At 41.6% G+C, this 23032-nt stretch overlaps 1 protein-coding gene across 5 annotated transcripts in view; it reads left to right on the forward strand.

Moving 5' to 3' along the window:
- The window catches only part of LOC308412931 (putative E3 ubiquitin-protein ligase HERC1), a 43728-nt gene that overhangs the window by 7553 nt on the left and 13143 nt on the right, over nt 1-23032 (forward strand). For 2 of the 5 annotated variants that reach the window (XM_080907636.1, XM_080907638.1), the window contains exons 11-46: nt 89-260; nt 440-574; nt 669-834; nt 1623-1748; nt 2165-2386; nt 5639-5791; nt 5963-6095; nt 6334-6537; nt 6646-6864; nt 7958-8131; nt 8312-8429; nt 8566-8683; nt 8898-9096; nt 9206-9506; nt 9599-9647; nt 9737-9782; nt 10258-10511; nt 10638-10832; nt 10971-11091; nt 11181-11421; nt 11546-11703; nt 11809-11961; nt 12061-12158; nt 12312-12407; nt 14704-14871; nt 14984-15223; nt 15313-15396; nt 15654-15879; nt 17004-17292; nt 17645-18405; nt 18768-18981; nt 20660-20829; nt 21480-21563; nt 22287-22473; nt 22556-22683; nt 22809-23017. In XM_080907636.1, the coding sequence (XP_080763762.1) occupies nt 89-260; nt 440-574; nt 669-834; nt 1623-1748; nt 2165-2386; nt 5639-5791; nt 5963-6095; nt 6334-6537; nt 6646-6864; nt 7958-8131; nt 8312-8429; nt 8566-8683; nt 8898-9096; nt 9206-9506; nt 9599-9647; nt 9737-9782; nt 10258-10511; nt 10638-10832; nt 10971-11091; nt 11181-11421; nt 11546-11703; nt 11809-11961; nt 12061-12158; nt 12312-12407; nt 14704-14871; nt 14984-15223; nt 15313-15396; nt 15654-15879; nt 17004-17292; nt 17645-18405; nt 18768-18981; nt 20660-20829; nt 21480-21563; nt 22287-22473; nt 22556-22683; nt 22809-23017 (6611 nt within the window). The remainder of the gene's footprint in view (nt 1-88; nt 261-439; nt 575-668; nt 835-1622; nt 1749-2164; nt 2387-5638; nt 5792-5962; nt 6096-6333; nt 6538-6645; nt 6865-7957; nt 8132-8311; nt 8430-8565; nt 8684-8897; nt 9097-9205; nt 9507-9598; nt 9648-9736; nt 9783-10257; nt 10512-10637; nt 10833-10970; nt 11092-11180; nt 11422-11545; nt 11704-11808; nt 11962-12060; nt 12159-12311; nt 12408-14703; nt 14872-14983; nt 15224-15312; nt 15397-15653; nt 15880-17003; nt 17293-17644; nt 18406-18767; nt 18982-20659; nt 20830-21479; nt 21564-22286; nt 22474-22555; nt 22684-22808; nt 23018-23032) is intronic. The other 3 variants (XM_080907637.1, XM_080907640.1, XM_080907639.1) reach the window with 2 other exon arrangements.

A 23032-nucleotide genomic window follows, 5' to 3' on the forward strand; every position in this document is an offset into this window, starting at 1 on the left:
AGCTCACATTCCCTTAACAGATGATTATTACACTTACAATAAAAGAAATGTGCTCCAGCTGCAACGTACCTGGTTTTCTTTTCATCAGAGAACGAAGTGTATGCATGGGGAAATAACACCATGGGCCAGTGTGGGCAGGGTCACACTTCTACACCTATTTCCAAACCCAAGAAAGTGCTTGGTTTAGAGGGCATTTCGATACAGCAAATTACAGCTGGCACTTCTCACAGTCTGGCTTGGACCGCAGTTCCAACTGACAGGTAATCCCTTAGCTAATCATTAAACCAAAGTACAGTGTACCTCTGTTGCTCTGTGCTGTCCACCCGTATGATTTTAATACAGTTTGAAGCAGAATGTAAAGAAATTGGTGGAGAACCAACACTTTTAAACAGAACCGTGTTTCATATTAGTTATTAAATATTTGTGCTTCTGCTTTCAGGCAGCTTGTGGCGTGGCACAGGCCCTTCTGTGTGGACTTGGAGGAGAGTACGTTCACTTATTTACGCAACTTCCTGGAAAGCTATTGTGATGGAATTAGTAACGACACCCCACCAGCTCCCTTCGTTTGTAAAAGGTGTGATATTTACATTCAGTTGGCAAAAACATACTCATCTACCTCAAGGAAATTTCATTCAAACTAAAATTATATGAATTTCTCTGTGCCTCAGGGACCACCATCATTTTATTTTGCTGTGCATGAAGCTGCTGTCCATCCACTTGTCCCTGGCCCACGCTGGAGGCACTGGTGCTATGGTTCTGGGTGCTCAGGGCAGGCCCCTGAGAAACCTACTCTTCAGGCTAATAGACACTGACATGCCAGACTCCATACAACAAGTAAGCGGACTATTTTTTGAAGTATTCCTACAGTGACAGCAGGTTTAATACAGCAGTAGGGTTGTGCTGGTGCTGGCTTATAAACCAAAACATTATGGAGCTCACCAAGAACCCTATTAATCTGAGATTTTCAAGCTTCCTGGTTGAATTTAACCACAAGTCAGTTTCATGAAATATTTTGGCATGGATATTTATTCCGTGCTAGGAGCAGGGGCTGCACTCCAAGACCAGGCTTATATTCTTACCAGTTCCTTTTTCAAGTAATTCAGTTCTTATATATATTTTACTTTATTTTTGTTAACCTGCATTAAAAAAAGAAACACACCGGTACATATTTCCATTCAGTCAAGTACTTTTACTAAACAATTCATTTCAGTTTTATTTCTCTAGCACCAAATCACAGCAACAGTCCATTCATAGTGCTTTATATTGTAAGGTAAAGACCTAAAACATAGAGAGAAAACTCTGTTACCATTATTTCTAACTCTTCAAGGGGTATTAAGGACCTTATTATATATTTTGTCTTGTTCTGTGTGTCTGTGTTATATGTGTTATTGCAGGTTTGCAGATGATTGTATATGGCTGTTAAATTGACATCAGTGGTTAGGGCACTATATAAATTCCAGTATACATGTATATAAACTTCATTGGAGAAAAAGTTTTACAAGCTTCCATTCTGTGTAATCAGACATGTGGCCAACGTGTTTATTTATTGAAAGAAGCACTAACTGTTGATCTCATGTATTTTGATGATGATGATGATTGTTACCCTTCCTATCAATCCTCAGGCAGTTTTGAACACGCTGTCTATTGGTGCGGCCCTGCTGTTGCCTCCACTTCGGGAGAGAACGGAGCTGCTCCTCTCACTCCTTCCTCAGGGCCCTCAGAGTTTGAATGTTCTTTCCAAAGGACAGGTATGAAGGTTCTGTTTTAGCAGCGCTGCAGTGACAGGATGTGTATTTTCCACATTTGTGTCTTAGCTCATTAGAAATAGTCTGCTTTGAATTTTTAACCACTGTTTATTTTGTGTATTTAAACTGTTTTAAATAAGAATTCATCCTTCACTGCTAGTTTTTCCTGGTTTTAGTAATGACAGTGAACTGGATAGCTAACAAATGGATGGATATTTGGAGCCAGATAACAGTGTCTGCTAAATTGATGTGCTTAGTTGGAGTGTTGCTTGGCAATGTGTTGAAGACTGCTGGAACGCTGTGAAAACAAGTGATAGTGAAATTGTTAAGACTTCTCTGCAGCAATGTTTCTGATAAATTCACATTTAAATTATGAAGAGCTAGACCATCTGTTCTTCTTCACTCTGTGTCTTTTAAAGCGTCTTCAGTTAGACATGGTCCTCAGCAGCCTTCAGGACCAGAGCCACGTAGCCTCTCTTCTAGGTTACAGCAATTTTGGAGAAGTGACAGCCCTGGGGCCTCCAGTGACTCCTTTGTCAGTCCGACAACCCTCTTCATCCAGCTCTGTTGACGCCTGTGACCCTCTGCACTTAGCAGAGGTGCTGCTGAGAACCCTGCTGCTTAGCATAGGATTTTACACGGTAGGAAATAGAGGCATTTGTGTGTGTGTGACTTGTCTGTGAGTTAAATGGGGAAAGATTTCACTTTAGGTTGAATTAGTGCTTTCAGGGTTAATTTTGAACTTTTCTTTCCCATGTCAAATTTTGTTTTCCTAAATTTTGTATTTATGTTTTTTAACTCTGTTACGGATGTTTGTACTGAACTGTTGAGGTAAAGGGAGCATAGCTGAAAGCTTTGAATTTACTAGGCCACCTATATCCCAACCCTCACCTATGGTCATGAAATCTGGGTAAAGATCAAAAGAGTAGGATCACAAATACAAGCGTTTGAAATGAGTGCCCTCTGTAAGGTGGCTGGGCTCAGCCATAGAGAGGAAGGTACTGTAAGAAGCATCCACAGAGATCTTGGAGTACTGCCCCTGCTCCCGTATGTCAAAAGGACACAGATGGTTTAAGAATCTTAGGTTTAGGATTAGTCCTGGGTGCCTCCCTTTGGAGGTGTTCCAGGCACACTCAATCAGGAAGAGACCCCTGGGTAGACCCAGATTATGGATGGATGTTTTAATAAATAAAGACTTTAATCAATAGTGTGTCAGTGGGGTTTGATAAGTAGTTTTGTTTAAAGTTTTAGCAGGTTTTCTGAATATTGTGCACATTTTTACTGTTCAGTCAGACTGTTCCATCCATCCATTTTCTTCCGCTTTTCCGGGGCTGGGTTTAGGGGGCAGCAGCCCAAGCAGAGAAGCCCAGACCTCCCTCTCCCCAGCCACCTCCTCCAGCTTATCCGGGGGAACACCAAGACGTTCCCAGGCCAGCCGACAGATATAATCTCTCCAGCGTGTCCTGGATCTGCCCCGGGGCCTCCTCCTGGTGGGACATGCCCGGAAAACCTCGCCCAGGAGGCGCCCAGGGGCATCCTTGTCAGATGCCCGAACCACCTCAACTGGCTCCTTTCGATGTGGAGGAGCAGCGGCTCTACTCTAAGCCCCTTCCGAATGGCCAAACTTCTCACCCTATCTGTAAAAGAGACGCCAGCCACCCTTCTGAGGAACCCCATTTTCTGGCGCTTGTATTCGTGATCTCGTTCTTTAGGTCACTACCCACAGCTCGTGACCATAGGTGAGGGTAGGGGTGTAGATCGACCGGTAGATTGAGAGCTTCGCTTTTATACTCAGCTCTCTCTTCACCAATCCGTCTGTCGATCTCCTGCTCCCTTCTCCCATCACTTGTGAACAAGACCCCGAGATACTTAAACTCCTCCACTTGGGGCAGGGTCTCATCCCTGACTCGGAGTAGGCACTCCACCCTTTTCCGGCTGAGGACCATCGCCTCAGATTTGGAGGTGCTGATTCTCATTCCCACCGCTTCACACTAGGGCTGCCACAAATGATTATTTTGATAGCCGACTAGTCACTGATTATTTTTGCAATTAGTCGACTAATCAGATCATGCATCCATTGGACTTACAGCATACAGCTTATTGCACCAGCAACATCTGCTCTTATATAACTATCATTAGCTTACAGCTTTAAGTGTTTAAGGTATGTGGTAACTAAAAATAAAGACAAGATGATAGTTTATTAAATTTTAATGAAATTTGCAGATTGTTTCGGTGAAGTTTAATAAACTCCTTGCTATCTAAAATATAACAGGACACTGGAGTAAATTCTCGAGCATCTCACACTTCTGATAATCAGTTGTCTGCTTGATGTTTATTCAGCTGTGTAAAAACTATAACTTTAATCTCAGCCAAACTGATTTACTCAGGAACAAATAAAATACAAAAAAAAAGCCAAATAATATCATTTTTAAGTTATCTAAGTGACTTATGTATGTTTAACCTGAGTAGCGAAAGACGGTGGTGGGTTTGAAAACGATTTGCTGGGAGTCCGGTGTTCTCACGGGCTCCAGTGAGCCTTGCCCCCGGCTAACTATCGAGCTAGTGGGTAACAGACGTCTCCGAAATCATCGGAGCGATTTTGAAAATATGTGGTGTCTTGATAAACTGAGCAGATATTTGAGGTTTACACAGCTACATTCTCACCTGAAAATATGTCAAACGTTTATTTTGTGACCCAGAAAGAATAATAAGAGTAATATTAAAACGAAGTAGCTGCCGTTGGAAACTGAGCAGGGCTGCGCTATGAATTCTGGGACACAGCTTCTTCTTCTTCGGGGTTTAACGGCAGCTGGCATCCTTGTACATGCAGTGCTGCCATCTTCTGTTTCAGTCCGTTATTACACTCTTAAATCCTACTACTTATTCCTGCGTCTTTTGGGATCTAACAAAGCTTCAAACGACGCGCCGACTATTAAATTCGTCGTTGACGATTTTAATAGTCGACGTAATCGTGACTAGTCGACTTCACACCTAGAAATTCTGTCCATAAAAATTATGAACAGAATCGGTGACAAAGGGCAGCCCTGGCGGAGCCCATCACCCACCAGGAACAAGTCCGACTTATTGCCGGCTATGCAGACCAAACTCTTGCAACGGTTGTATAAGGACTGAATGGCCCGTAGCAATGGGCCAGTCACCTCATACTCCCATACTCTGATCTCCACGCACCATTGCAGAGACATGTCAACCCAGATAGCCCTACAACATCCAGAGCCTTCAGGAACTCGGGGCGGACCGCTTGGCCTGTCGGTACCTATCAGCTGCCTCCGGAGTCCCACAGGCTAACCAAGCCCGGTAGGACTCTTTCTTCAGCTTGGTGGCTCCCCTCACCTCTGGTGTCCACAATTTGGTTCGGGGATTACCACCACGACAGGCACAAACTACCTTGCGGCCGCAGCTCAGTGCAGCGGCTTCGGCAATGGAGGTGCTGAACATGGTCCATTCGGACTCAATGTCCCCAGTCTCTCTTGGAATGCTATTGAAGCTCTGCCAGAGGTGTGCGTTGAAGATCTCACGGGGGCAACTCCAGACTGAGACAGAGTCCAGCCCCTCTCCAGGAGACTGGTTCCAGAGCCCAGGCCATGCGTTGAGGTGAGCCCGACTATATCTAGCCGGTACCTCTCAACCTCACACACTAGCTCAGGCTCCTTCCCCACCAGAGAGGTGACATTCCATGTCCCAATTGCCAGTCTTTGTAGCCAGGAATCGGTCCGCCAGGACCTCCGCTCCTGGCCGCCGCCCGACTCATATATATATTTTTCTATGTTTACATTTCATTTCAAATCATCTATTTTTGTATTTAGCTATCTCACACACTGATCCTTTGTTCCCGTTCTTCCTAATGCTTTCTGTTGGTCTTTATCTTCATACAGGAGCAGCAATTTGGGGAACTGGAAAAAAACAGCGACAAGCAGCTTGTTGGCGATAGTCAGGGACAAATGGATCCTCCTTCTCACTTTCACCAGCTGCTTTCTGGACTTCACAAACACCTGCTTGCTCATTGCTACATCAGTTCCAGCCCCGAGGTAAACAAGGAACTCTGCCAAATGTGAAGGAAAATGAGTGGTACCTCATCAGAAATGAGCACTTCAATAGAAAGCGAATGACACATTTCTAAATGTTTCAGGGTACAATGTGCTGGCATACCAAACCTTAGTATTGCAGTTGCATTTAAGTTTGCATTTTTGGCTCTGTAGGATGACAGCAGTGTAGCACTGCTTCGTGAGCATCTTTACCTGCTGCTTCCCTGCGCTACTGAGACCCTCAGGAGATCAACCAAATTGTTAAAGGAGATTGCCCCAGACAAACAAATCATCAAAAAGCTGCAAGGTAAGAAAAATGGCTTTAGTGTTTGGCAAGTGTGCGCTATTTTCACCTAGCTACACCACTTAAAAAGGGATTTTCTGCTGCTCTTTTATTTACAAAAAACACAAAATCACTTCCCTTCTAATCATTTATATATCTGAAAAGTAATTTTTAATCTCTACTTGGCTGCTATATTTATTGTTTATATTTATCATCACTTCAGTTAGTTTAATCCCTTTACTCCTCTCACCTCTTGTCCCAGTGGTGTTATACAATTCAGTGTCTGGCAGCCTGCTGTGCCAAGTAATGTACTCCTTGCTCCTGCTGCCCCTGGGCACAGTTCAACCTTTGCTGAGCCATCTACTGGGCTTGCTGGAGCAGCTCAATGACTTCAACAGGTTGCTGCCAGAGACTGTCTTGCTGGAGGAACAAGAACTAGGAGTGAAAGATCAGAAAACCTGCTCAGGTAAGCTCAATGCCCCTTAGATTTATGCTGGACATTTATTTCTTTAGCATTGTTTGCTGCATTGTTACACTAGACCAATCTAACAATCTCAAGTGATATTTCTTATAGATAAAAGTGAAGAAAACACAAGCATTGGGCCGCAGGAGGAGGAGGAGTGCAGATGGGCCTGGCTGTTGGACCTGGAAAGGTCTGTAGCGCTGGCAGTTGGCCGCTGCCTCGGTGGTATGCTGCAAGGCTCGCCGCTGTCCCTCCAGGAGAAAGTGTCAGAGGTCTGGCTATCAAATGTCCTCTTCAGGAATGGCCTGGAGATGGACTTTGAACAGCTGGGTAGGAAAACATGCTGCTGGCTCTTCAGGTTTTCACATGTGCAAATGCTTCGTAAATCCTTAATGCAAGATTTATTTTGCACCATATTACCATGATCGGTTTGGTAATAATAAAAGCCTTCATTTAGCTGTGCCAAATGGCATTAGTTATTTTTAATAGCTCCAGGCCAAGAGGATATTACAGTCACGGCAATTGTTTTAGTTTTAGGCTACGTTCACACTGCAGGTCTTAATGCTCAATTCCGATTTTTTGATCAAATCCGATTTTTTTGTCTGCTCGTTCACACTACAATTAAAATGCGACAGCAGAACGCGCTCTAGTGTGAACGCTCAAAGCAGCCCGCATGCGCAAAAGAAGACGTCACACACAACGCGCTCTGTTTAGACCCAGAGCAAACAATATTGTTTGACTGACGGCCCTTAATATAAAGACTTCGGATTTTACGTTTCCCAATTTTTGCTTTAAGTTATTTTGTTATTTACATAATAATGTAAATAACCTAATAATGATCCTTATTGCTGTTTTAGAGGAGCGGTGCTTCAAAGGATAGCTGCAGATTTCTGTCAGAATCTGCAGATTATACAGTACAAATAAAATGTTCACGTTGTCTTCCCAACAGTTTCACTGACATCTACACTGGATGGCCAGGAAGCGTTCGTGATGTCTTCTCGGGCGCTGATAATTGGCGTCTGTCTTGTGTCGGTGACGTAAAAGACGGATTTAATGCGACATGACCGTTCAAACAGCAGTCGCTTTCTAAAACATTGGATATGTATCGGATTCAGTACCACATACGAAAGTGACCCAGATCGGATTTGAAAATATCGGATTTGTGCCATTCAAACTGTCATAGCATGATCGGATATGGGTCGCATAGGGTCAAAAAAATCGGATTTGATGCGCTTCCGCCTGCAGTGTGAACGTAGCCTTATTCACGATAAAAATATATACATTTAAGATACTGTGCCACACAGAAGCCTGACCTTTTTAAATGAAAGGTATCATTATCGTTATTCTTAAAGAACAAAGAAAATAGTCTGAGTTAATCCTGAGCAGTTTTCATTAACATTCTACATGTTGCTTTAATCTGTAGACTCAAGCATGACATGGCTGACCGAGGTAGTGCTGCTGGGCAGTACTGATGCCAGACTCACTGAGCTGAGCTTGACTGAAGAAACCCGGACTTTACTGGAACTGGCACTGGGCTCATCCAGAGGACTTGCAGGTGGCATATGGCAGAAGATGGAGGATTATGCTCACGGCAAAGGTACTGGTGCTTGTTTATGTCTATAATTTTGAAAGTGTATATTGTTAATAATACAGCTTATATTGAACTAACTTCCTATTTTGAGAATCTTGTTTTTAAGATGTATTTAAATTTTGGTTAAATGTGGAAAGTTTTTCTTTGTGTCTTTTTAAAATTGATCTGTATTGATTGCTTTGATAGCAGAATGGGAGAATGGAGGCTCTTCAGGTGATTGTTTGCTGCAAATTGTGTGCCGCTGCTGTCTGGCTGCTCTCCTGAAACACACAGGCCTGCAGAGTGAGGCCTGTTGGCAGGACAGGTCAGTTTACTGAAGCAGTCAAAGATCTATTGGACAACACTGAAGGGGTTTCTAGTATGTCAAACTTTTTCTTCCTGCCTCAGTGTATATTATTGTATAACCTGTTCCACTGTGTTTATCTACTCTGCTGAGACAGCCATGAGCCCTGTGAGATGCTGTTGTATATCTATGAAACAGTTTATAAAATCAGAAGTGCTCTGATGACCCTCAAAAGCAGTTCAAGGATGACACAAGTAGAAGCATCTACTAAACAGGTACCATTACAGTATAATTAAATATATGTAATCCTGATTTCATTTAACAAATTTGTAAACACTTTATCTAAAATGTATGTTTTTGTAAATACTGCTGCATGATTGTGATTAGCTTCATTTCTGTCCATTACTTGATTTTTAACTTATAGTAATCTGATCATTTTTATCAGGTAAAATTACAGATATGTATTTAAAGCATTTACTTAAACTGCAGATCTCTCAGTCTCCTCAAAGTCCTGATGTGGAAAGGCAAGAGCCATGTACCTCAGTGGAGCAGGTGGGGAAGGATAATGAGCAGCAATCAGTAGGACACTGTAGCCGGGAGGTGCAGGTGCCCCCGTCACCCGCAGCAAACCACAACCAGGAAGAGGTTGCAGACGATGACAGATTTGGCAGTCGTGTTTACCTGTCAGGTTAGAAATGCAAACTGTATTTGTTCTTATTCTAATAAACAGCACAGCCACACACACAGAAAGAAATATGACACATCTTATTTTCACACATCTTTCGATGTCCCTGCAGAAGTCCTAGAATCATTCATGGCCACTCGGGAAGCCATGCAAGTGCAGCAGAATGTGACAGTCTACGAGTCATTCGGCACTTCCACCCTTCAGAGCAGCGTGGAGAGCCCAGTCAGCCCTGAGGGAGAGCCTGATTCCAAGCAGCAGTGGGAGAAGAATGGGGAATCTGAGGAAAGCTTGTCTTTCCCTGCTGTCTGCCATCTGGTGGTGTCCCGATGCCTCTTCCTTCTGCTGGGGGTCAGGCCTGCTTGGGTGGAACCCAGCGAAAGGGAGAACGTTCACGCTGTGAACACTGGAGGGAGGTAAAGACTGTGGTATGCTGTGTGTGTTTGTTTTAGTGTATTTGTGTTCTGTGTTAGCAGTTTTTGCACTAACTGTCCACAACATCTTTCAGGAAATTGTCGGCAGAATCCCTTACAGTCACTGTCAGTGGAAGAAAACAGGTCAATATTGTACTATCAAAATCTTCTAACAGAATTTGGCTTTACAGCTCTTCATCAGTATTAATGTACTGCTCTTATGTCTCATTTAGTCTGATCAGTCCAAAAACACCTCTGGATCTGCAAGGAATAAAATGGGTAGGTGGAAAGTTCAGATCATCTACTGATTATGTTATAACCTACATTTTCAGGCAGTTCTTTTGTACGCTGTCGTTAAGAGATTGTATAGACACTGATTGTTCTACTAAAAACACAAACCCAGACAGCTCAAGTCTGGGTTTGTCAGGTAAATTATTGTCAGGTAACCCTTGGGAAACAAGACCCAAGTGCTCTTTTGCACAAAATGGGACTTGGAGATTTGTATTTTATCATTTTCTTTAAAAATAACATAAGAATTTGTAGCAGGCAGAATAAATAAAGACTGATCACATTAGGCAAAACATTTTGATCAATATGACAGCCTGACTGTTTTAACTGTTCTGCATAATCTAATAATATTGAATAATTTAATAGCTTGTTGCCTGTCAAGTCAAGATAATATCCAGAAAAAGATGTTAAGAGAATGAATGAGATGTTTTATAGTCCTTCATACAAGAGCCTCTCTTTGCTCTAGGTTTACCTCTGTGTTCTTTGGGGATAATGAAAGATGCTTGGGATCGCCTGCGACAGTGCATCAGCCCATCCAGCACCATGTCCCACTACAGCAACAACACTTTGCCTATTCTTAACCAGATGTTTCATTTTGTCTATGGAAGCCTGCCCCATTTATCGCCCTCCTCAACGGTGTTTTCCCCTGGTCAGAGTTGTAGTCAGGCAGATCCAAAGTCTATTACTTTTGCCATTATGCAGCAGCAACAGCGGGCTGAGGTAATTCAAATCTTTCTTTTATATGACAAATTATTAATTGATGCTGTTTGTTGTGGGCCCGAAATGGTGTTCTGTAAGGAACTTGAAAGTCTCTTATGATCTACAAACTCTGTCTGTTTTGATCAGATGCGGCTGGAGGCCTTGTGTCAGATGTCAGCCTTTCTGTCTAAGATGGAAGAAAAGAGCTGTGAATCCACAGCATCCAACCAGTTTCCTGCTTTGCTGCAGTCTGTGCAGCTGCAGTTCCTGTCTGGATGCTTTGCCTTAGGAACACAAATCATTGGCTCCCACTCTGCTAATTATGAGACTCAGCACTACATGGTACATCTTATAGCTATATGGAAAGACGTTTAGAAGTAATGAATATGCTTTCTAATCTGGATGGAGAAGAGAAAGACACTGAAAATTGTAACCATGCTTCATTTGGCTGTCTTTTTCCCCCCTCTTTTCTCAATGCAGTGTGGCACACATTCAGCTTCTTTGGATACACAGAGAGACTTACAGTCTGCAGCCCACACCTTCTACCAGCAGGTGGTGCGTGTTCTTAAACAGAGAGTCCTGTTTGAAAGAAAACATCCAGGTAGGTTTTTTCTTACACAGTGTTGCAGTGTTTAGGTTTTAATATATATTTGATATTTATATTTAACATATTGTCTCTGTCACACTCAGGTTCTTGCCAGCACCTTCTTCTTGCCACAATGTTTGCACTGAATTTCCGTTACCAGCCTGTGGATCTGGTGCTAGTCATCAAATGTGGCATCCTGGAAATTCTTTCTACGCTGACCAACAACAGCTGTGTGCTGATCAACCAGGGCTGGTTTGCAGCTACAGCGTCTGGATCTATGCTATTGGGTGGAGCCGTGAGGCTCGCTTGTGCCCGCCTGCTTCAGATATTGACTGTAGCTGCAAGGTGAGAATGAAGAGGTTATAAAAACATAAATAAATAAATAAACAAAGTATATATAAATTACTAATTATTTTCTTTTCTTTACCCTTGTCTAAAATTTTCATAAAAATTTAACCTGTGCTTATAGCTCGTGTGAGGATTTGCTGCCTATCGATGTATCCCAGGCCCTTATGGAGGTGATGTGTGAGCAGCTCCAGAACATCTTGTACAATTTCCACCAGCAACAGATAGCAGAGATGGGAACAGCCGAGAAAACCGATGTGGAGTCCTACACAAATCTAGTCGGTGGGGCAAATTTAGAAATAATAAAGGGTGGATATGGCATTTGTAAAACCATTAAATCAAGTCACCCCTCTGAGCATGTTCTTCCTTCTCTTTATGTTGTTTTAGGAGCAGAAAACAGCAAAGTAGTTGAATCCCAGCTTGCAGATTTCTTGGTGTTTCTGAGGCGTGTACTGTCATTAAGAGTAATGAAAAGACTTTCTACATTTATAAGATGGATCGATCCACTCATGGCCATTATTTCACACAAGTGCTCTTTAGGTAAGGCATATTTAAAAAAACAAACAAAAAAATCTGTGTTAATACTGTTAAGACTGCACTTTGCTTTTAAAATTAATATCACAAAACTCTACTCTTCAGGATCTCCACGCTTCCAGAACCTCCGCACTAAGCTTCTGACCTTCCACGTTTTAGAACGACTGTTACCTGCTTGTTCTGAGCCCGTTCACATTGAACAGGTATGATGTAAACATGTAAATATAGTAAATGCAACAATTGAACAAAATAGGTCAAGAATACTTGAGTGTTCTGAACAGTATCAAGTTGGCATGACATGTTAAAGGTGATGAATGCAGGATTACCCACTTGTATTTTTCCCTGTTTTCTTGTAGATTGTTAAACAACTCTTTCAGCTCTTGTCTGTTTATATGTGGGAGGAGCCTCTAAGTCAGAGCAACCATGAAGAAATGCCTGAAAAACACAAAGGGGTAAGACATTATGAACACCATGTACTGCATTACATATTAATAAAGCAGCAGCTTCTTATCTTATCTCATCTTAAGCATGTGAACTTCTCTGTATGTCTCACTTATGTTTTATTATTTGTGTTTTTACTGTGATCTGAAGTGATAGGAGTCATTTTTTGTTTTTTTTAACTGTCCTTTCCCTGCACTGTAGACTGATAACCTTTTGAGAGAAACGGTTACACAAAATAATACTACACACCCTTAAACTTGTGTGTTTTTATTTGCTCGTGTTTTATACTGTCTTGATTTGCAGAAAAGAAATCATGTCTGTTGCATAAACAATCCTCATCTTTGTATTTAAAACATTAGATCACATTTGAGTATTTTTGCAGTCTATTAAATTTTTCATCCAGCCAAACAAAAGCCACATAAAAATGTCAAAAAGTGCCTTCACTTTTTCTCTGTTGAAAATAGCCAAGGATAGCAGTAATCCACGAGGAAATGCTGTTTACGGCAAAATGAAATGCTTTCCTGGCAGCAATGAAACTGAAAACAGTGGGGCCACTCGATGGAACAGATGTATGGAAGCCCGTTTCCGCCACTAAAAAAAAAAAAAAAGCTAGTATCCATAACTCGAAATTTCGAGATAATAACTCGAAATTTCGAGAAAATAACTCGAAATTTCGAGTTACTTTTCTCAAAATTTCGAGTTAGCTCTGTCAATCAAAAATATACGTGAATGAGGTCGCTTTCTTGTTACCCGGAAGCATATGGCGCAGGACCGCGCACTCAAAAACGGATCCCAACAAATTAAAGTATGTTTGCTGATAGTAACACCATGTGATTCAGCTAATAACACATCATTTGTGAAGCCAGGCTGAAAACACTCAGCAATCTGTGCATTCACGACTGGATGTAATACCGGTAGCTTAGCTGTAGCATTTGTAGCTGAGGGCTTCAGCTTCCGGGTAACATGGAAATGACGTCATTCACGTAGATTACTGATTGGCAGCGCTAACTCGAAATTTCGAGTTGCTTTTCTCAAAATTCTGAGTTAATATGTCGAAATTTCGAGATAATAACTTGAAATTTCGAGAAAATAACTCGAAATTTCAAGAAAATAACTCAAAATTTTGAGTTATGGATCCTTTTTTTTTTTTTTTTAGTGGCGGAAACGGGCTTCCATACAGATGGGCCTGTTCTCTGTGGTAGGCTGAGATGAAAAGTGTCAGAGGATAGAAATGTACAAGTAGGATTAATTATCAAAATTATTACATCAGGATTGTGAAATGAATTTTAATAATTCAAATAAAACTAAACTCTATAATGTTTTATTATTGTATTTATTATTTCATGAAAATGGGATTTTCCTGTCTTTGTTTATTTTCAGTTTAACTTTCAGTCATGTACTTCTAGTTTTTTTTTTTTTTTTTTTCAAAATTCTATTTTATTTTATTTTTTTAGAATTAATGTGAGATTTCTGATTTGTCTTAGTGTGTTGTCCACCACCCTCTGTATGCAGAAACACTTCATCATTAACATCTTTTCATTGACACACATTATTTTGCAATATTTGCTTAAGATTACTTTTGCAGAGGAGGTTATGTTTTTAGTAGAGTTTGCGCCTGTGCGTGTCACTCTATGAACACAATAGCTCGAAAACTTTGGAATTCATTCTGATAAAGCTGCAGGGGTGTAGAGGGGTCATGTTAACAGTCCATTGAAACTTCACCTCTTGGTAGAAACGTTTTTTAAAAAGCCTTAAAACTTCCATTCTTCCAAGTGTGATGTGTATTGTCAACATACAGAAAGTACTGTTTAAAGATTTAAAATATCATGTCGCATTTGACTTCTGCGCTCTCCTTGTTGAGGTCAGTGGCTTAATCCGAAGGTCAAAGTTATAATAATGCTATGTAACGTTATATATAAACATTAATTTGGACCTCTGACCTCTTCTTCAAGGTCTGTCTTTAAAGTCTGTGGATCTTTAAGACTATCCGTCAGATTTTACTGCCTCTCTTTGTACTGGCAATGTTTAGGAAATGATACTGGAGTATGTGGTTTCCAAATACCACATTGTAGTTTGCACCACAACAAAAAGATTTGACCTCTGATCTTACTTTTACATTTCACATCTGCCTGTATTTCAAGTTGATCCCAAAATGATTTTTTTTTACTCCACAACAAACTTCTGTAAGTGCAATTAAGAAGAACAAAGAAAACAACATTAATATATAAATTAAGTGTTTAATACATAACATACATGTTTAATATTTTATCAAATGTTTAATTATGTATCAAATCCATTGTTTCGTAGAATCCTGGCAGCAATGATGAATGTATTCCCATTGGAGATTTTTCCTTTGACCCACACAAACTAATGTGCTGTTCTCTGGAGAGCGGGAACATCCTCTCACATGGTTCTGGAGGGAAAGGCTACGGTTTGGCAACCACTGCCATTAACTCTGGCTGTTTTATATGGAAGGTGAGTACTAGTTTACTCTGTACATGGACCACAATTACACAGTTCAAAGTTTGTTATATTAATTGTAGTTTATAAATTAGAATTTACCACACTATGCCGCTTCTCTCCACAGTTCTACATTACCAAAGAGAATAGAGGCAACGAGGGAACGTGTGTTGGTGTTTCTCGCTGGCCAGTTAGAGATCACAACCACCATACAACTACAGATATGTGGCTGTATCGTGCTTATAGTGGCAACCTTTACCATGGAGGGGAACTGGTGCGCACACTTCCCTCCTTTACACAGGGTGACACCATCACCTGCATCCTGGACATGGAGGCTCATACTGTATCATTTGCTAAGAATGACAAGGTTTGGTCAAATATTTACTGTCAGTATTCCTCAGATTGAGTCCTGTGCTCTTGTTTAATCTTTGTCTGCCTGTTTTCTTTTTCTTTTAGGAGCCAAAGTTGGCATTTGAAAGTGTGGTCGCTAATGAACTATATCCTTGTGTGTTATTCTACAGCAGTAACCCTGGAGAGAAGGTACTCGGTGTACTGCACAGATTTATTAGATTTATTATTTATTTGAATCAGATTTATAATAAGCATGGGCAACGTTAAATATCTGGAAACACAAGCAGCTACGCATACAGGCTTTGCCCTAACATATTACTGGATAATTGCTGCACTGGGCTATACATGGAAAAAACTTGTGTTGTTTCACATACTGCACAATATGTTTCAAAAATATTTTGTACTGCAAAACCCCCCAAACACGTGAAATTCTGTACTCGTCACAGGTGGCTCTGAGTGATCTCCAGATGAGAGGCATGCCCAGCAGTCTGCTTCCTGGAGACCCTCTCTGCAGCCCCCGGGCTACTGTGCTACTCGAGTCAACAGTGCATCTGCTGCGTCGGCTCCACCAGTGTGACCAGTGGTCCCCGCACATAAACCAGTATATTCATACCCACCTGGAGCTCATTGGTCCCCTGCTGAGAGAGAATAACTCAGGAAACTTCAGTACAGGTCATTTACCCCCTTAAATAGTGATTCTGCCTCTGTTTTCTTTTAGGTTTTTAATCTTTTATTATGATAGGACAGTGGGGAGAAGACAGCGTGCCCAGCGGTCACATGTTTAACTTGCTCGCTTTTAAACACACCTAACTTAGGTTTTCTTTAAAAAGTTAAGTAACACTTTGCTATTATAGAAAACTCTATTCATCTGTCTGTATTTATCTGTAAGGAGAAAGACTGATGGGCATTAATTCAGATATTACAGTGGTCCCTTATCGCGGGAGTAACGTTCCAAAAATAATGCGCGATAGGTGAAATCCACGAAGTAGCCAACTTTATTTTTTTACAATTATTATAGATGTTTTAAGGCTGTAAAACCCCTCACTACACACTTTATACACTTTTCTCAGACAGGCATGAATATGTTCACACTTTTCTCTCTTGTTTAAACAGTCTCAAAGTTCAAACCGTAGAAAAATAAGTCCAGTATTATAGAATGAAACCAAAGGAACCCGCAGGGACAAAACATTTCGTGGACATTGTTGTGTTTGTTGGGTAGAAAACTTACAAACATACAGTACAGCACTTCAGAGTCACACTGCTAGCAATCGAAGATTGTAAATTTGACAAGTTGAACGCATTCTGTACTGTACAAGAGACACAGCACGAGATTGGCTGTAGACCATTGTCAATCAATCAAGACGCAGAACACAGTGCGCTGGAAAAACCCCAAAAAATAAAAAATAACCATGGAAAAGTCCATACAAAAAAATCCGAGAAACAGCGAGGCCGCAAAAGGTGAACCGCATTATAGCAAGGGACCACTGAATCTGTATACAAATGTAGTGATGTACACCAACTGCAGTATTAATTAATCTTTAAACAAGCTGCTTTCCCCACACTGGTCTATTTATTTATTTCAAAATAATACTAACCCCTTATATTTATGCTTTATTTGTAACTTTTTTGTCCTTATTATCAATATTCACTTGAAGTCCATTTCACTTGTTTAGGATTTTATTTAGGTTTAAGGATTCATGATCAACTTGCAGTGGGATACCAGGAGTGTGTGGCACTTGTTTGCCAAATGGATGTTACGCTTTGTTTTACTGTCAGTGTCTTATGTTCCTCTGCAGGCCTCAGTGCGTCACACAATGAGAAGGAAGAGAACGACAAGGACCTGACTGGTGATCACACAAAGGACGTGCTGTCACACTGTCGGTGTCTGTCTGAGGCCAAGCTGGCTGCTCTTTGCACTGAAGTGTGGCCGGTATTTGCTCTGATTGGAGGAGTCGATGGCGGTCTCCGTGCTGGAGGCCTCTGCCTGCACAAACCCAGCGGGCGTCGAGCTATTCTTCTCGGCATTCTAAAGGAAGGAAGCTCTCTCGCCAAGCTACAGTGGGAAGAAGCAGACCTCTCTGTCAGGTATTACAAAATGAGATCATATTCCCACTTACTTCTGATGAATTTATTTCTCTTTTTCGTAAATGACGATTCTCATTAACCTCCATGAAATGATTCTTATATTTTCTTGTCTTGGTCCTTTCAGCATGTGTATGATTCTACTCTTTCCCTTTCTGTTAGTTTGTTTTTCACTCTCTCTACAGTCTGTCTAACATTTTTACTTTATTTTCATCATTTATCCTGCTGATCTTACTTTTTTTTTTTTTCTTGCTTCTTCCTCTTCATTCTTAAATCCATTAATCCCTGTTGAATCCGTCCTGGTATCACTCCATGCTGTATCTGTGGGTTCTTCCCATCCTTCCCAATAACTAAGCTCCATGAATTCTTGGTCACCCAGCGACACGCCGATCATCTCACTGGATCCCTGTGACATATCCTGCTGTGATGTCACCCGCCTGGGAGGCCTCAAACCAACAGTGTTGTTAGATCTGATTTATTTGATGGGGCTGCTGGAGGAACAGGGTTGGCTAGGTGCTCACGCGCCCCCGAGAAGGAAGTACTCTGGGGAGAACATCAAAGAATACCTGGATAAAGACATACAAGATGATGTCACGTGGCTGACAGAAAATGAAAGGAAAAAGGAGCAAAAAGATGAGAGTGTCTCGTCACCATCCTCAACCAAAGATGCAGCAAAGATCACTGACCTGCAGGAGTTGACCTCTCAAGCTCAGCCTCTGCAGACATTCCAGACTTCCAGAATGGATGCCTTTGCACTTGAACTTAGGGCACTCAGAGTGTCATACCTTCTCACTGGAGGTTTGAAATCCCTGACTGTCATTTTTAGCTGTGAGAAACTGTCAGATCTGCTTCTAGTGCCAAAACATGAGCCCCCCAACTCCTCGGGGAGTTCCCTGTCCAGTCCAAACTGTGACCAAGCTAAAGCCGGCAGTAAACAGTGGGATGAAAGTGCTGAGCTGAGATCGGTGCTGCAGTATGTGGTGCAGAGCATGGTGAAGTGGGCAGTCAGACACTGCCCCATCAAACAGACTGTGTCTCTTGCTGATTTGGAGAGAGTTCAAGTCATGATATACAAGGGAGCTGTTAAAGGACTGCAGGAGGACAAAGACAACAAGGGTATGTCAATGTTTATATTCACCAGACAGAAAACACTTCATAGAAAATATATAATGCAAAACCTACATGCTATAAATATTTAATCATTAAGCCTTAATAAAAGACCATAGTTACTATGTTAAACAGACTATAGCTACAAGGTAAAAAACTATTGTAGTATGTTAATGATCACTGTTCAGACCTAATATATATTTGTATCTTAACTTTGAATTTTTCTTATGATGAACTTGACCCGGTTCTACTGTTAGACTTGAAGTTTACCCGTGCTTGTCACCACTAATTTGAAAAAATAAATAAATAGAAACATTTGTATAGTAAGAAACTTGGAGTCATAAAAACCTTCACGGTTTCTTTTCCTGCAGAATCAGGCCACCACTTGTCTTCTCAGCCCATCTCTAAGTCCTCGAGCTCTGTGTCCTTGTACAGCGTGGGCTCCGAAGGCACTGCTGTCTTTGGCCAGTCAAACAGAGCCTCTGCCTCATCCTCTAACACAGATTTGGCATCCTCTCTTCCAATAAATCTTCAGGCTGACAGCCTTGATAATTTTAACCCTTTCCTTCCCATCAGCCTCCTCCAGTGAGTATAAATTGTGACAAATATGTTATTTTAACTAGGGATGGGTATCGTTTAGGTTTTATCCGATACCAGTACCAAACCGGTACTTTTGAAACGGTGCCGGTGCTTAAAGAATGGAGAACACAAACTTTGTCCAAAAACCTACCATGTTCAGCTGTATTTTTGTAAAAAGATAACAATGTTAGCCTTTTCTGCAGCTATAGGGCATATATGGCATCACTCTTGGCTGGAAGCAGTGCTTAAACAATGGAAAAAACACAAACTTTATCCAAAAACTTCTCATGTTTAGCTGTTTTCCACTTTTTCTTTGGTCATTTTAGCCTTTTTGGCCAGGGTGAAGGGAGTATCTGCCATCAAACAAGAAGACAGCCGCGTGTAACTACGAAGGTGTTTGCTAGTTCACCTTACATGCATTAATGTAATAACGTGGTTAGCCTACTCAACGTAAATTACACACGAACAACATTAAGCTATTCACGCAGAGAAGAATGGCTGCTGCTGCCATCATCATCTGTCATCATTTCTGCTACACTGGCAGGGCTAGGGGCCAGGACTCTCCTCTTCGTGTTTTTGGGGGATGTTGCTCCGGGTCCGATAACAGGCACCACACCCGCAGTAGATGTGCACGGTGTGAGGTCTCGCAGCAAGCTATCAAATACGGTGCATTTCTCGGCTTTTAACAAAATGCTATACGTCGCCAGGTGTTTCATCAGATTCGAGGTGTTACCTCCTTTGCACAGTATCACCTTAAAGCACTTGTTGCAGGCTGCTGAGTTTGCATCTTTTGCTGTGAAGTACAGCCAGACTTTTGACCGCTTCGCCTTGGGCATTTTTAATCTGTAGCTCTGCTCTAAAAGAACATGCGTACCTGGGCCCGCCTACTATGCTTGCAAAGGTAAAATGATTGGCTAGAATCCAAAGTGTGTGACATCTCAGGAAAAAAAGCACTGAAATAAAGCACCGAAATGTGCACTGCTTTTCGGTCTGGTTACTATCGTTTATGTCAGAACTGGTGCCATAATGGCACCGGATACCGGTACCCATCCCTAATTTTAACTTGATTTAAAGTGATTGTGTAATCCACATGAAACACCAGGTCTGGTAACTTCTCTGACAAATATCACAATAATTAGTCTTATTGTCAGTCCTCATGTTGTTGCTGATTGCTGCAGACCTGTGTCTTTTGGCAGCAACAGCTATTCTGAAGTCCAGGGAATGGGTGAGTTAGGATGTGTATGGAAAACTGAGTGAGAGATTTTGCCTGCACTCTCTTTAACCAAGGCTGCAGCTCTGCCTGCTTGTTCTTCTTCTAACTCAACCAGCTGACCGTAGTGTCAGTGTTACGTCTGCTTTCAAGAAGCAAACAGAAACACAGCTCTAGTCACATGTGTTAAAACTGCAGATAACATTTAAAGCCCTCACTTCTGCTTGTTTTAACAAGAAGAAGGAGAAGATTTTGACCAAAGACTTCAGAATGATATAGGTTAATATAGATGAATACATAATTAGTTTTACTGTGACTTTCATATATATATAGCAGTGAATCAGAATGAATAAAGCTCAACTGATCCTTTCATTTACTTAATATGTTAAATGTCTATTGAAAATGTAACCCTACTGGTGCAGCGCTGCTTCTGCTTTGTCATTACTCTACATGCTGTATCCTCACTTCCTCTAGGCACATGGTGCTAACTCGGTTCCCTACGCTTACGGGACTGGTTAGCACTCCCCCTGTGTTGCACCCTTGCTTCAGCCTTGCCAGCTCTGCTTCTTGTGATGCCTTCACAGAACAGCAGACTAGCTTCATGGAACCCGGTCCCTGCAGCACACAGGCCAGAAGCAGCCTGGGTAAGAATGAGCACAGAGACAATGGTGGGGAGAAAAAACCCACGAGAAAAAAAGTCATCTAATTTAAGAAAAAGATCACATTTTAAGGATTCTGATCAATAATGGAGTGTGTAAAAGAAAATGTCTTAGTGTCTCAGAGGTTTATTCAAAGGAACACAGTAGATCAGTAGTAACTGAGTTGGAATCGTCTGTCTTATGCATGGTTATAAATGTTTAGCCTTTGGTCACAGCAGACTTGCTGCTCAAAACAGTATGTGTTTTGCTCTGCTGTTAGTCAGATATTAATACTATCAAATGCATGCACTCACATGCTTGAATGGCACCTTTGTTTTTCATTGTCATTTATGTTGGTGGCATTCTGAGCTAGGTCCTTTAGACTAAAGGTCTCCTCTGTGTTTCATATCATGGGATAGAGTTGGATTAAAGGGCTAGTTGACTTGCAACTTTAATCATTTATTTTTACAAGCCTGCAAGAAAGTGGAGTTCTTTACATAAGATGAGGAGGCCTTTCATAATCTAAACTTGTAAGAGGCAGCATAAACAAATAAAAACAATTGCTAAATTACACATATACTTCCCGAAATGGAGCTGTGGGCTTGTTTTTGTTTTCTGTTCTTTTGTGCACTTTTTCTTATCTCCTCAATCACCAGAACGGACACAAATGTTTGTCACCAGTCGGTTGCTAGAAATGGGATTCTCTATGAGACATATCTACTGGGCCATGGAGGCAGCAGGTACTGCTTTGTGTAGTGTGTCTGATGCCACAACATTTTTGCTTCATGTGCTTTATCTTCTTAATAGCTGTCCTTTTACTGCATGTTTCAACCTTCCTGTAGTATCTAAAATAGGATAAGTGTCGTTTTGATTGAGAAAATTCTTTTTTCTTTGATAAGAAGTTCAGTTTTCTAGTTTTGGGATTTTCGTGTTGCTGTTCATTGGTGGACATCAACTGAGACTTTCCAGTTTTTCAACTGGGTTTTTGTGAAAAATCCACACCTCAGTGGCTCCCCACCTTAGCATTACAATTTACTGATCGGTTTAAGATTCTCTTCACCACTTGTGGAAAAGTTTTTGCACAGTTCACTTTCTTTAATTTGCAGTATTTCATAAAAATCTCATCTTCACAGAAGATTTGCTTTCATAAAAATGGACCAATTCACAATATTTTGTTCTCATATGGTACACATACATTATGAGCATGTAAGCAACTTAAAGTATACGAATATTGTCACATTTTTGGCACCACCTTTTTTTTCATCTAAATTTTAGACCTTCACCCTTTATATCACAGATTTCACTCTCTTGTCACACTTGCGTGTGTCAGATGTGCCTGGTGATCTCAGACTATAAACAGTAGTGGTCGCATGGTGATATCTGACATGAATTAGCAATGCAGCACTCTGCGATGCATCTTTTCCTTTTGAACTGACAGTTCAACTTCCCTGTGGTTCCCCCAGATGTAGCAGGTGACTTGGACTCACAAACCATTGAGGTGTTGGCCAGCTGGATGCTAGAGCACCCTCTGACTGAGGAGCAGCAAGTAGCTGAGTCACCAAGACCAGAGGGGGCTCCTGAGACTCCGTCCCCAGATGGGCCAGAGACAGTTCAGTGCCCCGAGCGCCCCACCAGTCACACCACTGAAAGGTGAGGGATCCAATGAACATACACTCAGTACATTCAGTACATTTAATGAGTACACTGACAGCCTCAGTTATTTCATTTACAGCCTGTTGCCCGGGCTCGACTGGATTGAAAGGGAGAACTTCTTGGATGTCCACCTCACTAGGAACAGACCTCCTCCGGCCCGGCGGCAACGCTCAGGCCCCACTCAGAGGACCTCGTTCCGAAGGGCAGGTCAGACACAGAGGAAAATCAAAATGAAATGCAAAACATTTAAACTATGTTCAAAGATCAGCTGCGGACAACAGTTCCTTTTAATATATTGTATTTTCAATTCTAACAAAACTTTTTATTTTCAGACTTGCCATCACCCAGCCCCCTCCCCCAGTTGTATCAACAGCACACAGCTGTCAGTGATTGGCCGGAGCAGGTAGAGTTTCACCCTTACTCTGCTGAGGAAGAGTCAGAGCTTGGCTACATGGATGATCCATACCATGAAGAAAGTTACGAGGACCTCCTCACCCCTTCATTCTTCAGCTTGGAGAGAGACACACTGCAGATAGTGGAGGTGACACATAAGCAC

This window comes from Rhamphochromis sp. 'chilingali' (genome assembly GCF_963969265.1).
Source record: "Rhamphochromis sp. 'chilingali' genome assembly, chromosome: 2".
In the NCBI taxonomy this organism is placed as follows: domain Eukaryota; kingdom Metazoa; phylum Chordata; class Actinopteri; order Cichliformes; family Cichlidae; genus Rhamphochromis; species Rhamphochromis sp. 'chilingali'.